Source organism: Mycteria americana, chromosome 8, assembly GCF_035582795.1.
Source record: "Mycteria americana isolate JAX WOST 10 ecotype Jacksonville Zoo and Gardens chromosome 8, USCA_MyAme_1.0, whole genome shotgun sequence".
Lineage (NCBI taxonomy): Eukaryota > Metazoa > Chordata > Aves > Ciconiiformes > Ciconiidae > Mycteria > Mycteria americana.
The window spans coordinates 27,675,702-27,692,859 of record NC_134372.1 but is presented as its reverse complement, the minus strand read 5'-3'; the positions used below and the strand labels follow the sequence as shown (position 1 = coordinate 27,692,859).

The 17,158-nt window shown below is 49.8% G+C and overlaps 1 protein-coding gene across 1 annotated transcript in view; it reads left to right on the top strand.

The window, feature by feature from the left end:
- The window catches only part of ATP6V0D1 (ATPase H+ transporting V0 subunit d1), a 38,437-nt gene extending 21,353 nt beyond the window's left edge, over window positions 1–17,084 (top strand). The window contains exons 3-8 of the mRNA XM_075510424.1: window positions 4,148–4,326; window positions 7,414–7,493; window positions 11,887–11,964; window positions 12,596–12,772; window positions 13,734–13,811; window positions 14,662–17,084. Coding sequence (XP_075366539.1) covers window positions 4,148–4,326; window positions 7,414–7,493; window positions 11,887–11,964; window positions 12,596–12,772; window positions 13,734–13,811; window positions 14,662–14,823 — 754 coding nt within the window. The 3' untranslated portion in view covers window positions 14,824–17,084. The remainder of the gene's footprint in view (window positions 1–4,147; window positions 4,327–7,413; window positions 7,494–11,886; window positions 11,965–12,595; window positions 12,773–13,733; window positions 13,812–14,661) is intronic.
- The last annotated feature ends 74 nt before the right edge of the window (window positions 17,085–17,158 follow it).

Genomic DNA, 17,158 nt, shown 5'->3' with positions numbered 1-17,158 from the left:
AGGGTGTAACTGAGCATGTGAAACTCTGACTGAACATCCACTCTTTTTGTGTCCATCTCCCTGTGTGGGCAGATAGCAGCTTAAAGCAGGAGTGTAAAACGCATTCTTGCCCAAGAGAGTTTTGCTACGGTCTTTGTGGAGGCAAGGTTGGGGGCTTGAGATAAGGTGCCATTTTACCACTTAATTAAAGCCCTGCCACCCTGTGTCACTGGCTGTAGCTTATGTAGAGCCTCTGTGTAGTGCTTTTTCCTCTGAACTCCTACTGAGTGCTCCCACTGAGCTAGTGCAGAGAAGTGTCCTCACCAAGGAGCTTGTCAGTCCTTCTGCCTGTCTCCAGGCTTCCACCAGACCATCCTATGTCCTAATCTCTTTTCCGTGCCGAGTGGGTTGCAGTAAGACTTCATGGTGTTGCAAGTGACCAACTACTCCTGTTTTCTGATGTGTCCCATAGTCTGGTCCTTTTATTAGCTGCACTGAGAGCTAATGAAGGATAAAATGCTCTTGGAGGGGTCTCAGCATGCATTAACCATGAAAGCTGAAACATTTGAAGCTGGTCAGAACCTAATAGGAGACAGGGAGGATGATGACAAAAGCCACTTTATTAAACAAGTAGTTGGAGGTCCCTAGGAAAACTGTTGCCACCATAATAAATCTAATCCTTTGGGCCTGGGAGGAAATGCCAGCATAGCCAGGACCTCTGCTGTGGTCTTAGTACAGCTGTGCTAATGGAGGCAGATGGGTTCTTGTTGGGACCTGGCACAGGAAAACAAGCGTTGCCCCTTCCACAGATGAGAAGAGGCTTTTCCAGCTTCCCCTGGCACTAGAAGACTTGCCTTGTTGTCATGTTTGACTAAGCCGTGACTGTTTTTACTGGGATGAAGCAAGGACTGAATGTGAATAAGTGTGGTCTGGGCTTGCTTGAAGGAAATAAGAACCATCAGGAAGGATTATGTAGTGGGGCTGGTGTCTGCCTGGCCTCAGCAGGCATGAGAAGACCTTTGTCCTGCTGCAGCTCTCTTGTTATCGTAAAGGTTTGAAATGCTGTCGCAGTGGAAATCTGAATGAGAAATTTCCCCTCTATATTGCGCATGGTAACTCCTCTTCCTGCAGGGGTGAATCCTTCTCTGGCAGCAAGATTTAAGTAGCTTCGATAGGTAAAGTACTCTTTCAAAAAGATGCTGCTGGGCCTCCTTGGAGGCCTTGGCATTTGGTCTATAGACTGTGCATTTTCCCAGACTTCCCTGAAGGATGAGGGAACAAGCAAGTTAAAGGGTATAAATGAAATGAGGAGAGCCATGCTTTGCACTCTGGCAGTGGAAACCAGTTGGGTTGTCTTTCCTGGGACCATCAGTCTGAAAGCAGGAGCTTCTCACATGTGAAGAGGATCAGACTTTGGCTGCTCTCCCCAAACCTGGCTGTGGCTTTCACGTTGAGCTGGACTGGGAGGGCATGGATGAGCTTGATGTGACTCCAGTAAGCCAGGAGCTAAGCTGCTCTGAAAACCTGTGAACAGAAAGGGCTCCAGGCACTTTCCCTCAGTTCCTTGTGTATGGTTGACTTTGGCCAGGCTCCTTGTGACTTGCAAATATCTTTCAGAGGGAAAGATCTGTGGTAAGCTGGGAATAGGAAAGAGGTGTGCTAGCATACCATGCGATAACCGTAGATCCTAGCCTGTTCTTTCATTGCAGGCTGAGTTGAAGAAATGAATTTGGTTTGGTCCTACATTGTCTTGCTTTGGTGAGAATAATCCTGTGTATGGTCTTTCCTAAAAGCTACTGTGCTGCACTAAGCAAACTTGCACGTGTTTGAGGGCAGATGGTGGAGCTGGGAAATGATCTGCTGTATCCTTGGCCTGGCACATCTCATCAAGATGCATCTGTGTGAGGGTGCAGATGCTTGTATTTACCAGGAACCAGCTGTTTACTGCAAGGGACTTACCCACAGTTCTCATAAACAGGCCCTTCTTGCTGTCTTGGAGATTGCAATCATCTCCGTGGTGAGAGTTGCACACACAGAAGGGAGGATAATGACCCTGCAGATTAAAGGGCAAAAGGAGGTTTGCTAGTATGTGAAGCTTGTGCTGATTGCCCTGGTTCTAGATTCAAGGTCCCTGGAAAGGTAGGCTGCAAACACAGAAAGGCTCTCTGCAAAAATAGTGGGGCCAGGAGGTGCGTTACCCAGCCCTGCAGCATGGAGAAAAAAGCAGCACCTGTTTGAGGAACTAAGGTGGATTTGTTCATGGACGTGCCCTTTGAGCATATTTGAGAGGCAGTAAGCCCATCTAATAAAAACTACTGAAATCTGCCTTTAACTGGCTCTGCTTGCCTGCCTTTGATGTGGTTCAAAGGGAAACAGGGCTGCACTATGTCTTCCTTGTTAGCTTGGAAACAGAAAGACCAGCAGCATCGTAATGCCTGACAAACATGTGCAGAGCCTTGGTACCCTTGCCTCAGTCCTGGTGTGCTGAACTTAAGCTGCCTTTCTTCAGTACCCAAGTACATGTGGGAAGCCGGAACCTCAACAGAGCTCCAACTACAGATGTGCACAGCTCCTTCTGCTGTTCTAGTTCAGGCCTGATCCTGTTTGTTTTGGAGCAGCTCCTGCCAAGGAGCTTCTTCAGGTCTTTTTCATCATCTAACTTTTTAGAGATAGAGCTCTAGCAGTGAGAGCAAGGGAGTGTAAAATCCCAAATATCCTACTCTTCCAGCCCCTTCCCTGTGCTGCTGAGGGACATTTGCAAAGGCATCTTCCTCTGACTGAAAAAAACCCACTTCATCTCACTTGATGTTTTTCAGGTTCTCAGCTTGGTTGGCTTATGGCTCAGCTGATGGTGAAGGTGCCTAGAGCACCACTCTTGTTCTTGCTGGGGACACTTTTTCTCTCAGCTCCTTGTATTTACATGATGCCTTGATCCCTTGCTTGGACCTTCTACTTGGAGAAGGCCACCAGCCTTTCTTGTATTCCCAGTCTTCAGGCCAGCTGTGTCTCCCTTCTCTGGCTGGACTGGGAGAACTGGGAGGTGATGTTTCCCCTCTACTCAGCGCTGGTGGAGGCCTCACCTGGAGTGCTGTGCCCAGTTCTGAGCCCAGAGTGCAAAAGAAACATGGACATACAGGAGAGAAGAGCCACAAAGGGCTTGTGTTGGTGGAACTTGTGTGGAGTGCCGTGGTTCCAGATTGAATGTCCCATTACTGCAGTGCCAAAGACTGAATCTGCTAATCCTGTATCATGTAAGCGGAGAACTTGGTTAGGGATGTCATAATATGGGCTAATGCAAAGGAGCATGTAGCTTTTGATGGCAGAGGTGTGAAAAAGCTTGTGTGTAGTTTCTTGAGGGTGTGAATGATGGTTGTGCCAAAGCTGCTAACCCTGTTGTTTTTGGAAGGGAGTGGGGCTGCAGAAATGTGACCTTTTCTTCATAGTCTTGGCAAGGTGGAGCAGTGCTGTTGGCAATGAAGCTGAGCTCGAGTCAAGCTGTCTGCAGATTCCCCTTTCCTGGTGTCCTACCATGCATGCTTTTGCACGTGCTCTCTACAGAGCATGGCAGTGTGAGGAGAGCAGTGGGAATGCTGGAAAGACAACTGTTCCCAACTACCTTGTGGGAAGGTGTGGGGAAGCTGGAGCCACGCTTCTCTTGTGGAGGTGTGTGGGGTTAGGATGAGAGACAGTAGACAAATGGCCACAAGGGAAATTCTGAGTAGCTGTTAGGAAAATACTTTGTTGTGAGTCTGGTCAGACACTGGAGCAGAGCCCCAAGGAGGTTTTGAGATATACATCCTTGCAAATAATTCCAAGTTCAGCTGGACAAAGCCCTGAGCAGCTGGACCTGGCCGTGCTTGGAGCAGGACATTGGGCCAGAGACCTCCAGAAGTCTCTTCCAATCTAATAATCTTCAGTGGTAGGTAGGAGATGCCCAGGTGGTGTGGTTCAGCTGTAGCATAAATCATAGCCTAGGACTATGCTTGACTCCCTTTTCCTAGGCTGGCATGATAAGGAGACATTAAGGAGGCACGTTACTAGTTCTTTGTCGGAAGGGTGCATCTTTTTGGAGATGTTCACAGGGACTGAAGATGTGTGCCCATCTGGTGCCAGGTGCTGTTTTTTCTAGTATTTGTATTGTGACAGGCTTCCTCTTGCATTCCTCCAGGTACAGCTACATGATTGACAATGTCATTCTGCTGATCACTGGCACCCTGCACCAGCGTTCAATCTCCGAACTGGTGCCCAAGTGCCATCCTCTGGGAAGTTTTGAGCAGATGGAAGCTGTGAACATTGCTCAGACGCCTGCGGAGCTCTACAATGCAATCCTGGTGGACACTCCCCTGGGTGAGCAGAGCCTTTCAAAATACCTCTCAGCTGTGTGTGGAGCAGATGTCCGTTTTTTCCCCCAGTCTAACTAGGTTCAACTAAGTCTAAGTTGTGCTCCAGGAAGACAAAGCAGTGGGTAATGCACAGATGTGGCTGTACTGCCTGTGATGGCTGGGCTTGAGTTCAGGTTTATGCCTGTCCTATGCCAGTTTTTCCTCTGGAGGACCAGCTAGCTCTCTGTATGCTTCAACAAATGTCCAAACCAGCACACTGGGAGTGCGGATTGCTGGGGAATTTGTTTTGTGTGAGCCAGGCCTTGAGCTGTCATGGCAGTGCAGGTGTAGCTAGATCTGATCTGCTAGATAAGTCCATTTACCAGCTCTTTTGGAAATCGTCACCTGAAATTAGGGAGGAAGGAGAAAGTTTGAGAGGTCTTAGACAATGCTATCTTTTTAATAATTGTCATGGGACCCGTGGTATACATGCTTCCTTAGTGAAGGGCTATCGGGTCCTCTGCTGGAATGAGTCACTTAATTTCCAGCACTTTTAGTTGGACCATTGGGCAATTTCTTGTAGGCAGTTTTTGTAGATAATTACAGAGATCTGCACATGCTTGGTCTTATTCCGAAACTGATAAAATTAGCTCTATATCAAGGAAAGCTCTTTACATATGAAAAACACCCAACCAGCAACAGGAAAAAAAAAAAAAGAAATCTCCAAAAGCCTTTTTAAGCTCATTGTATAGCAGGATCCCGCACTGAGGTATACTGTCTCAGGGCTACAAGCCTTGACCAGGAGGTGCATGACACTGAAGCCAAGTGTCTTATGAAACCAGTCAGACAGATATATTCTTTAAAGATAAAAGGTGTAGCAAGTGGTTCTGGAGGAAAATATGGAAGTCTTTTTTCACTAGTAGGAGAGGTAGTCCCAGGAGACTTTCTAGGTTAGCATCTGTGGGCAAAAAAGTAATGAGGTACGCCTGAGTCAGTGATTAATCATTCTTTTGGGGTTGCTAGAGAGAACTAAACTCTTTAAATCATCATATCGTCTTTGATAGAAATAGTTGTTTTTAGAACTGTAAGTGCTTTTGCGAGTGCTCTGTGTAATAACAGGGCAAGTGAAGTAGTTGTCATGGAAAAATGATTTGCCAGATAGAGCCCAGCAAAGGAGGGAAAACATGTCTTGAGATCTGGGTTGCAAGGTAGGGCAACAATGCAGCAGCAGAGCAGAGGCTCTGCATGTCACCGAGTTCAGCCTGCTGTAGGGATGATGTGTGGGAAGAAAATCCTCCTCACAAGTAAGTGGGAACCTTCCCATTTTGGGAATAAGATGAAACCAAGTATTTCAAAGATAGTTCTGAGAGACCTTAAAACCTCCAGCTGTGTATGGAGTGAAAATGCTCTGTTACACTGGCAAGGTGGTTCTGGAGAATGTGGCTGGCAGTTGAGGGTCTTTGCCTCTTGCATTCATGCACTGGTATGTGAGTGAGCTTTGCCTGCTTCTGCCCTCGCTGAGATCTTCAGACCTTTGCCCTGGCCATGCCCTTGAGGCTGTGTACCATCTAGTGTGGCATTTCTTCAGGGGGAGAACATGGGGAGTAGCTTTGTTGCCTAAACAAGCAGGCATGCAGGCTCCAGTTGTTTAACTTGCACTCTTTCCAGTGACCACACGCAAAGCAACAGCAGCTCTACCTCCTAAAAGTACTTGAGTAGCTACGTGGCTTGGTAGGAATGCCTAACCCCAAATGGCTCTCATAGGTTAGCAGGGCAAAATAAGACTTGCTGTTAGCCTAATTTGGGATATTGGAGGGCCAAGAACTGAAATAGATGTGTTCTCATTCCTCTGCTACTCTGAAGTAGCCACTGCTTAGCTATCTAGGCTAGCCAGCGAGTCCTGCAGTGAAAACCAGTCCTGGCACACTCTGTTTTCGTTTTTGCCAGCCATAGGGAGCAGTGCTCCTCCAGCTACGTGGCATTGGTCTCTGATGCTGTTGCAAAGAAACGTTGAGGGGGGTTAACCCCTGTTCAGGACTCTCTAGACCCACAGTGCGGCTGCTGTCCACGCCAGGGAACTCGTGCTATAAAAGTAGTGCATGCCAGAGGTGTGAGCCTGCGTCATACCTGGTTTGTCACACAAAGCAGAGCACCAGTCAGTTCTTGGTGTGAGTGCAGTGTTCTTTACCCACAGCTGGACTGTGTAAACTGAGAAAGATCATATTTCTCTTTGTAGCAAATTCAGCAACATTGGTTGCTGAGTGAGAGTTGAAGAAGTCATAAAAGTCCTATCAATGGGTTTTATTGTGTTCTTGCTAACAAGTGAGTGGTACAATAGCCTTATGTTATGCTAGATGTACAAGACTCATCTTTATCTGCAGCTTGCAGTACCATGTGTTGGGTCTGAAATCTGTGTTCTTTCGGTGGCAGCAACTTCTCAAACTCCCTCCCAGAGATACTCTGGCAAAGTACGTAAGGCCGAGCTTCCTATCCAAATATGCTAGTTCATCCTGTCTGCTGTTGCTTACCTCCCAGCTGGAGAAATAAAAGGCCTCAAAGAAGTGGAAATAGGACTGATAGACCTGACCAGGGGAAACGGCTCCTGACTCCAACCATGAAGTGTCATGGGCTGTAGGAGCTGTGGCATCTCCATGCCTCCTTAATCTAACTAAGATATTGGAGGATGAGGGAGAAGCACAGCGCCAGCTTCCTCAGGGCTCACTAGCTGCTGTCTCGCGGATGCTTAAGTGCTACTGCCATGCTGTAGCAGGCAATTGGGAAGCTGTCTAGTCACCTCTCAGTGCCTGCATCTGGGAACAGTTTGGGTTTTGCTTATTTTTAAATATAGGGTGCTCTGACACTGATGCTGGGGGCTAGAGCTGAGAATAGGCTGGTGTGAGAGCCCCAAAAATGATTGTGGCCTGGGGAACCATGGAGGAGCCTGAGGTTTTGAGTCCTGGCAATTTGGTGGCTGCTGAAGATAAGGGCCAGGCCTAGGAGGGACAAGCTCAACATAGGGTTTGCTTCTGCCTGGTATTGTTGACAACTCTGGAAAGTGCTAGGCATGGGTCTGGTTAGGGCTATGATAACTCTGTCTGTGGCTCTCTTTCAGCTGCTTTCTTCCAAGACTGCATATCTGAACAGGATCTGGATGAAATGAACATCGAAATCATTCGAAACACACTGTATAAGGTAAATGAGTCTCTGGGAAGGGAAAGAGATGTTAACTTCCCTATTTATTCCTAGCATGACTACAGCTCTGTCTTGGGTCAGGAGCTCCAACTTAGGATGGCTTTCTTCAACCAAAGGGGAGAGGGTATTTTCCTCTTAGAGTAGATTTAAAAATAAATTTGCTTTCTCTGCTTTTCTTCCCCAGAGTGGTGATAGAGTGAACGTGACCAAGAACTAGTTGCATCTGCTGGAAAGTAAAGATAGTGCTCTTGGAGGGGCCTGACATCCAGTCGCTCAGCTCTGCAGAGCCAGGGCACCAGAGCTAGGCAGAGTGACTTTTTTTTGGAGCTGTCAGGCTGTCAAGAGTCTGTACAAGAGACTTTTTTAGAAGTTCTGCCTTTGAATAAATTTCCTCAGGGCCTAGGCAGGCAGGAGAAGGCTGCTCCTTAACCACATGAGTTTAGATGTGTAGTTAAATGCATTCAAAGGGCTAAAGTGGCTTGATCTTAAACTTGGCTGAAGGACTTCCATGGGCTTGGCTCTCTGTCTTGAGCTCTTTCAGAAGAGCCTCCAACAGTCTGCTCAAGCCTTCAGTGGCTGTGGTTGGGGTTAGACGCTCTTGGTAGAGCAGTGTAAAAGGTGCAGCCAGGGTGGAGGAGTCCTGCAGGCACAGGGATGTGGAGTGGCTAAGGATCTCCTTGTCCTGAGCCTGCACAGGTAGCCGTTGTCTCCTCTGCAGGCCGTGTCTGGTTTTAGCTGGCAGTATCAAAGCATGTGTTTATGTGCAGGCTGTGGCTATCGCTCCATCTCGACTCTCTGGATTAAGGGTGGGATGCAGATTGTATCTGCCAACCTTGTTTTGGCTGGTCACAGCCAGCCTGCAGTCAGTGTGACCTCTGCTTCCCAAGGAAGCTGTGGCCTGTTTGGAGAGGCAGAGAACAGATCAGGCGTGAAGGGAAGAAGGCAAAGGGAGGGGATAAGGAGCTGTGTGTCGGCAGTCATACCCAGTTGCGTGTGGCCTCTGGCATGTACTGGTCTTTTGCTGTAACGTGGGGAGGTATGCCTGTACGCATAAGTACCTGCACCCTTGCAGGGTGCAGACCTCTGTGTTGAGATGAGGCAGGTGGGGGAAGGCAGGGAGCAGAGTGAGCACAGGGCAAACAGGGTGGGGGGTGGGGGTGTCTTCCTGGGTCCCAGCTGCCACATCCTTTCCCATCTCCTTTTTGAGGCCTGATACCTCGTTGCATTATGCTCTTCCTACCCCCAAATTGAAATGTAGATGCCTGGTATCCCTTGGCATGTGCTGGGACTGGGTCTTGCTAAAGAGCAGCGCCTGGGGAACATAGGGGCTCCGTCAGTAACAAATCATGGTGACACAAGGGTGAAAGAGGTAACTGCTGCTTACACACTCTCCCTTGAAGCCACCTCTCTCCCCAGGGACTGGAAAATGTATAATACAATGCAAATGGTCTTCATAGGCAAATGAGAGAAATAAAATCAAGTCTGAAATCTACTCAGAGCTGCTCTGAAGAACAGAGCAGGTGGGTGCCTGGGATGGATGCCTGCGTCCAGGAGGAGTTGGCATAGGAAGGGGAAGTGCTACCTTCCAGACCTACTGGAGGTTTTTTGAAGGAATCTGTGACCATGTAGACAGAAGGTTTGAGCAGGATTCATAGGAGGAAAGCAATTACAAAGGTTCCTCATCAGCAATGACAAGTGAGAAGGTTCTTGAATGGAAATATGGTTAAGATGGGGAGCAGAGGTTAAAAGTAAGCGGTCAGCTCTTAGTGTAGAGGGTGGTCAGCAGTGGAGTCCTGCAGCAGATGCATGTTGGCATTGTTATCTTCAGTGCTTACTCCCATTTTTCCACATCTTTAATGGATATGTTTAAATGAAGCTGGCTGACTGTTGGCCTTTGCTGGTGACCTTCTTGTGGGAACCAGCTGAAGGAGCTTTGTGACTGGACAATAAAATATGGCAAGCAAATCAATATGGATGAATGTGGAGTGATGTATGGGAGAGGCAAGGAGGTAATCCTAGACTACACAGTGAGGGTCTCCTTGTTCCTTCCTACTACTAAAGGAAAACTCGGGTGTCGTGGTTTAGCCCCAGCCGGCAACTAAGCACCACCTAGCCGCTCGCTCACTCCCCCCCAGTGGGATGGGGGAGAGAATCGGAGGAGCAAAAGCAAGAAAACTCGAGGGTTGAGATAAAAACAGTTTAATAGGTAAAGCAAAAGCCACGCACGCAAGCGAAGCAAAGCAAGGAATTCATTCACTACTTCCCATGGGCAAGCAGGTGTTCAGCCATCTCCAGGAAAGCAGGGCTCCATCACACGTAATGGTTACTTGGAAGACAAACGCCATCACTCCAAATGTCCCCCCTTCCTTCTTCTTCCCCAGCTTTATATACTGAGCATGATGTCATGTGGTATGGAATAGCCCTTTGGTCAGTTTGGATCAGCTATCCTGGCTGTGTCCCCTCCCAGCTTCTTCTGCACCTAGCAGAGCACGGGAAGCTGAAAAGTCCTTGACTAGTACAGCAACAACTAAAACATCTCTGTATTATAAACATTGTCTTCAGCACAAATCCAAAACATAGCCCCATACCAGCCACTGTAAAGAAAATTATCTCAACTGAAACCAGGACATCGGGTTATGATCGACCTAAGCAATTGTCTCTCTACAAGGCAATCTGTTCCTTACAGTAGAAGAGAACTGCACAAATATCACTGTGCTGCTGTGTTCATCTGGTGCATTTGTCCTGAACACTGTCTCATTCCTCTCCTCTCTCATCTCTGAATGTGAACAGCAGAACAGGAGAAGTTGCTAAGGAGGACACGTTTAAAGGTTTGGGTACAATGACTTCTGTATGGGAAACTACAAAAACGATTGGGATACCTCACCTGAAGAGGAGTGAATAAGAGCTGTAGTGGTAACTGTGGATAGTGTTGGAAAAGTCAACATGGATGGACAGGCCACAGATTTCCCTTCAGGCTGGAGGTGACAGACAAATGAGGCTAGCAGGAGGCAGGGGGTAAATTAGTGGTTTCATGGAAGTCAAAGTCCATGAAGGATTATTAAATGCAAAGAGACTACCATTTCTGGGGTAAGGGTTTCAGGACACTGGAGACTTTCTGTAAATTGCTGTCATCTGCCGGGGGGTCCATAGGGGAGGGTACCCAGTGCAGCTGTTTTACAGTCTGTGTTTCCATGGTGTCTGTGATACTGGATCCTCATTCAGTGTTGTATATTTGAGTTCACCTATTTTTGCTTCTAAAGCCTTAAGTTTGTGCATGAACTCTGAGAAGGGCAGAGGTAGTGACTGAAACCCTTACCCAGGTTCCCTCTTCTGTCAGCCTCAAAAGCAAAGTCCATAGTCCGTGTCCTTATTCCTCTGGTAACTCTGCAGACTGATGCTCTGTGCTGTTCTGCACTTGAGCAGTGGCAAGTGCTGGAGACGATATTTCTTTGATGTGTGATGCTCACCCAGCAGTGTCCTCTTGTGCTGTGTGGTAACAAATATTTACAGAACACAGTAATCCAGGTGCTTTTCTAGTGCAGAGGCTGAGGGTGTTCAACGTGTGCATTCTTGGTCCATCTTCAGTCCTGGAGTTGTTGTGACAAAGCAGATTTGTGATGTCTCAGCATCGTGTTATTCCATCCCTTTTAAGAGATTCTGGTTGTAGCTCTCTGTCCTGGGAGGTATTTTATCACATGATGGCTTCTCCTGAGAAAGTTTTTGCTGAACAGCACTTTTAGCCATGCACTGCCTTCATGGGCTCCCCCTGGGAGATACAGTCATCTTCCAGCTGGATTACGGTACATCTCCACAAAGGATTACATTTCCTGGAGGCAGCGTAGCTGTGCCTAGCCTTATATGTTTTCTGCAGTGCTCCAGCTGGGATGGAGACCAAGCGGCTGCAGTGTGGAAAGAGAATTACAGAGAATGGCTGGTTTCCTTCACAGATGTCCCATCTCTTCTCTTGACTCCGCTTTCACAGCGATACTTTCTGAGTGTAGGTCTTGTAGCTATAGTTGTGTGGCTTGGCATGTTTGTGGAGGCCAGAGCAGGGTCAGGAAACCATGTGAGGCTTCAGTAAATGCTTTGGAGTTAGATGACTCAAAGGAGCAAAATAGGCTTTAACCTTGTTGCCTGGGGATCTTGCCTGCAGTAAGCTCATACAGTCACTTGAACAAACGCAACCACAACCCTTCATGTCTCCAGCTCCTGGGGGAAAGCACTGACCCTCGTGTGGGCTTGGCATCCAAGTTCACATGGGGTGAGAATGCCTGTGCTGTTTTATAAAGCGTCCGGGAGCATCCCTGCTTGCTGTTTGTCCCCTACTGAATGACCCTATGGGGCAGTAGATGAAGCTGTGTAGAAGAGTGTTCAGCTGTCCTCTCTCTTCCAGGCTTACCTGGAGTCCTTCTACAAGTTCTGCAAGGTGCTGGGAGGTACCACGGCAGATGCCATGTGCCCCATCCTGGAGGTAGGTCTGGAAACCCCCGTAGCTGGACGGTATTGCTGTGATACTCATTGCTCTGTGCTCAGGCCCAGCTTTCCTGCCAGCATTAAGGATGCTAAAGATACTCTTCAGCATCCCCATGCACACTCTGCCTGCTCACTGGGAGACCTAGGAAAACAGTGCCTGCACATGACTTTGGACAGGTTTGGTTCCCCAGTCCTGATCTTGCCAGGTGCTGACACATCTGTTGCCTTTGTGGCAACATCTTCATCCTCTCACATGGATAACAAGCTGGACAACAAGCAGAGCTGTTCAGTGCACAGCCTGTCTCTGTGCCAAGGCTAGCTGTGGGATGTGCAGGGCTCGGGGACACTAGGTGAGAGAGACTCCTTGACCTGGCAGGGTTCTGCTCAGTGATTTGGCTTGTGCCTTGGGGTGGGAATTCCCTCACCTGACTGCTCCCCAAGCATCATCTACTGGGCATACTGGGAGCCTGTGCATGTAGCCTGCCCTGGCTGAGCACTGGATAACTGTATGTGTCCCAGGCAGCTTGTTCATGCTGCCCTCTGATGTGGCTCTGTTCAGAGCAGCATTGGTATCTGCTGGCCTCTGGCAAAGATGCTGCATCCCAAGGTGAACCACTCTTTTCCCGCAGTTTGAAGCTGACCGGAGGGCCTTCATTATCACCATTAACTCATTTGGTACTGAGCTGTCCAAGGAGGACCGAGCAAAGCTGTTCCCGCACTGTGGCAAACTCTACCCTGAGGGCCTGGCTCAGCTGGCTAGAGCAGATGACTACGAACAAGTCAAAAATGTTGCTGACTACTACCCTGTGAGTGCTTTGGGCTGAAGGCTGTGAGGATCGGTGCAAGGACCTGCTCTGGATCAGAGCTTCTCAGGGATCAGGGGGAACTTGTGGATTGACAGCCTGGGGTGGGGGACCCTATTTTCTGTTGTTACTGTTGGCCCTGTGCTCTGCTTGGCCAAGGTGGAGTTGGCTTGCTGGAGCTCTTGTGCCAGGGATGCTGTTGGCTTGTTAGTCATGGCTGTCATTGCAGTGGTGATAGGGAGACCAGGCGTGCCCTGTGTGCCCTGTCCCAGGGTGTGGGGACTGCCCTCACCACCAAAACCTTGAGGTATCAGTGTGGCAGCAATGACAGTCTCTCTTTGGCTGGTTGGAGGTGGAAACCTGTCTTCGGCAAGAAGTGGTGTGCCACATCTCCAGCCCTAGGGGGTTGTTCTGAGCTCTGGTTCAGTTGCAGGGGAGACACTGACTTGGGAGGACATGCTTGGATGTGTCTGGGTTCCTTAAGCTGCTCTTGTGCATGGCTGGGGGCCTGTTTGGAGTCAGAGAGCTCAGTGTCCCCTTGCTGAAGCAGCCAGGGCGTGTGCCAGTGTTTGTGGGCATAGGCCTGGCCCAAACACTCAGGTCTGTACATGGAGGGGTCTGTACCTGGTGCATCCTCCCTGCAGACTCAAAGTGATGACACGGCTTTGAGCACTGCACGTTTCAGAGAAGGAGTAGGATCTCTGGCTGGACAAGCTCACAGATTAAATAAAGGCTTTTTCTGCCTTATGGGGGACTGCCTTCAGCCGGTGTGCATGCAGTGCAGCCTTGGCAGCATCCCCTCGCCAATGCTCATGTGTGCACAGGGCAGACTCTTGGCTTCTGTGTCCTCTGCTGACCTGGCATGGTAGCTGGGGTGTCTGTTTGACATACAGGGCCCAGGAACGCTGCTGAGCTTGGAGGGCTTTGGGGTTTGGGTATATCTTCTTGTAATGTCTTCCTACAGGAGTACAAGCTGCTATTTGAAGGGGCTGGCAGCAACCCTGGAGACAAGACCCTTGAAGACAGGTTCTTTGAGCATGAGGTGAGTGAGCCCTGAGACACTTCTCAGCCTGCAGGTCCATAATCCAATACCAGAGGGCTATTTCAGATCAGCTATTCATCTTGCTAAAGCACAGCAGCTGAAGTGGTATTCTAACAGGGATTTCCTAACAGGGAAATCAAGCATGATTGAGGTCTTAAAATATGCAGCACAGAACACTGGGCAAAGTAGATGTATTTTTGAATGTTCTTAGTGACTACTGAGTGCTAAACTCCCTGCTCTGCTTGAAGTCCTTAGGTGTGGTGTTATTAAAGTCCCTGTCACGTATGGGATGTTAAATATGTTTATAGGGACATGGTTTAGCGGTGGACTTTACAGTGTTAGGTTTACGGTTGGACTCGATGATCTTAAAAGTCTTTTCCTAAATGATTCTATGATTCTGTGTGCCTACCTGTGCCATTTGCAAAGCTCAGGGTAGCAGCAAGCTTGTCTGCTGCCCTGTCAGCAGTGCTGTGGATGAACAGAGTTTGGGGGAAGGAAAAGGATGCTAGCACTCTGCTCCAGTGAGGGAATGGGGGCCCAGCATGGTGCTCAGTCCATGTTCTCATCCAGACAGATTAGAGCAGCGTGGGAGGCAAGTTTGGGGCTGCTGGTGGATATTTGGTCCATCGATAGCAAAACCAGAGTGTAATTATGTGGGAAAGGATGACTTTCAGAGCCTGTCCTGAGCCATGTGCTGTAGGTTAGAGCTGCCCTGAGGAGGATACCTGTGCTGAGCCTTCCAGCCTGCTGGGGAAGTCATGGGACCTCCCAAGCTGCTCCACACTTGCCTTGACCAGCTCCTCCTATCTGAGGTGGACAAGTGACATGTCCTCCTCTGGGCTTTCCTCAGGTAAAGCTGAACAAGCTGGCTTTCCTCAACCAATTCCACTTTGGAGTCTTCTACGCCTTTGTGAAGCTGAAGGAGCAGGAGTGCCGCAACATTGTGTGGATCGCAGAGTGCATTGCCCAGCGGCACAGGACCAAGATTGATAACTACATTCCCATCTTCTAACCCTGCTCTGCTCCTGTCTGACCCTCCAACGTCTGGAGTCCGGAGGGACCCCTGTTTAACTCCCTGAGTTGTCCCTTGCCCAGACTCCAGGGATGTCCCATCTGTGGAACTGGCTCAGATGAGTAAACTGTACAGTTGCTAGTTAAATTATTACAAGCTGAAGTTTGAGTTGTGTGTGCTGTGAGGGGTCTGGAGGGACCAGTGGCACAGGCTTGGCCCTGTGCAGCAGGGGGGACACCTCCTGTTGTGTATCTAATAGTCCCCATGTTACTGTACTAATCTGTATGCGCTTACGCTCGTAGAGCAAGTACCAGCCGGGGGGTTGCTGCCTCCAAGGGGTTCCCATCACCACAGAGGAATGCATAAGGTCTGCCATGGCCGGGGATCCTCTCTGTCAGTGCTCTGCACGCCTCCTAGTCAGTGTTCCTGTGAGATTTAGTTCAAGTGTGATTTGTAGCGTTGCTGATGCTGCTGTGCGATCCCTGCATCCCCCTGTAGTTAATCCTGACCTGGAGAGACTGAGCAACCCTGGCCAGGACTGGGACGGAGCCTTTGTGGAGCATGCCCCTCCCCATTCTGGCAGCATTTGCACTAGTGCAGCCTCACTCTGTCCTCAGAAGCAGCTCTCATCAGTCTCCCTCCTGCCCTGCAGCTTGAAAGGGCTCCATAAGCTGGCTGACCTCCTTCCTCCCCTGAAGACCCACAGCTTGGAGCTTACTGTCACAACCATGCAGAAGGGCTCCTTTTGGCTCTGTGGATGGTGCTGGACACCTGCACCACCCTGGGGCAGATGTCCAGTGTGGCACAGCCTCCTCCCCTGCACAGGGTGTCCAGGCTGGCACTGCCGTGGAGCTGTGAGGGCACAGCTGGCTGGTGGGCAGAGCAGCCCTAGGGTCTGATGAGGGCAGAGGGCAGCTGTTGGCAGAGATGTCCCATGCCCTGTCCAGGCCCTGCCTGTTTGTGGTTAGGGGGTGGGAGCCAAGCCCTGGGCATGGGGTGGCAGCTCTGCTCCTTGCTGCTTGAGGTCTGGGAGATGCCCCATTGTGATATGGCAGTGGAGAAGCCTCACTCGTGGGAAACACATGCTTGGTGCTGCTGCTGGGAGTGATTGATGGATAGTGACTCTGTCCCAGCTTGTGCTGTGGTCACCTCTGCAGTTTTTGTTATCCTGTGCTCCCCTCTTCTCTACACCAATAAATATCTACCTACTGCACTGTGCTTTCCCTGCTTACTTGGGTGCCTTCTCCCACATCCCCAAGAGCAGCCTGTGTCAGCCATGGGGCCTCTTACCCAGGGAATTTGATATTTGTAGTAGTGGAGCCTGGTGCAGCTGCTTGGGGTACTTGCTTCTACCACGGGCAGGGGGGTTGTGCCACCTGTTGGGGCCCTGGGCATTCACACTCCAGCCCAAGCTGTGTATGATGCCTGGTCTGTGGGTACAGCTGTGTGCTGAGCTGGTGGGTGCCCAGGAGATGTAGTCCTCATGTTTAGGGAGCTGTGTGGCACATCCCCTGACTTTGCTAAGCTTGTCCTGCTGTGCCTGGGCTTCCTGTGTGGGGCTGTCTGTGTGTGGCACTGTCGCCCCTCCCATCCTTGCCCCAGCAGGGCCATGGAGTCAGAGCAAAGCAAAAGGAAGCCTTGGGGGTAGCGGTGGGGGGTAAGGGGGAGCGGGTGCAAGCTCTTCCTGGCAGGCTGACCACCCCTTTTCTGGGGCTATCTCTGGCACTTGCTGCCCCACGCAAGACTCCTGCCATGGTGCTCAGTGCAGTGCCAGCTGTGACCCAGCTCAGCTCTGCCCGCAGACAGGGCATCCCTGATGCAGCACGGTGCAGCATTGCAGCGCTGCACCGTGGAAGGAGACTGCCATAGCCCAGTGGCATATCAAGAACAGATTTATTTAAAAAGTGACAATCATGTAGTTCATCTTGTGAAGAGCTCTGCAGCCTAGCGTCAGCCCCTGCCCTTGCTGGGAGCACATGGAGTGTGTAATGAATGGCAGGGAGGCAGGGGCTGGCACGGCAGTGGCCACGGGGTCCAGGACCTGACCCAGCCAAGAGGTGACAGAAACAAATGCTTGCAGTTCTGACAGCAGTGAGGAAGATGTCAGGTAGCTGAGAAATGCCCGAGGTACATCCCAGCCTGTGGTACAGAACCATAGAGTCAGGCAGGGGTCGCCCCCTTGGAGGATGCACGGTTAGAAAAAATACAAAAACAAGGTCTCTAGAAAATGTTGATTCTCGCACAATAAAAAATAGATCTGCCTGATTTTGGAAAGCAATTTGGTTTTTAACATCTACTGCTGAGTGTTCCCCTGTGGTGCAGGAGGGTGATGCCG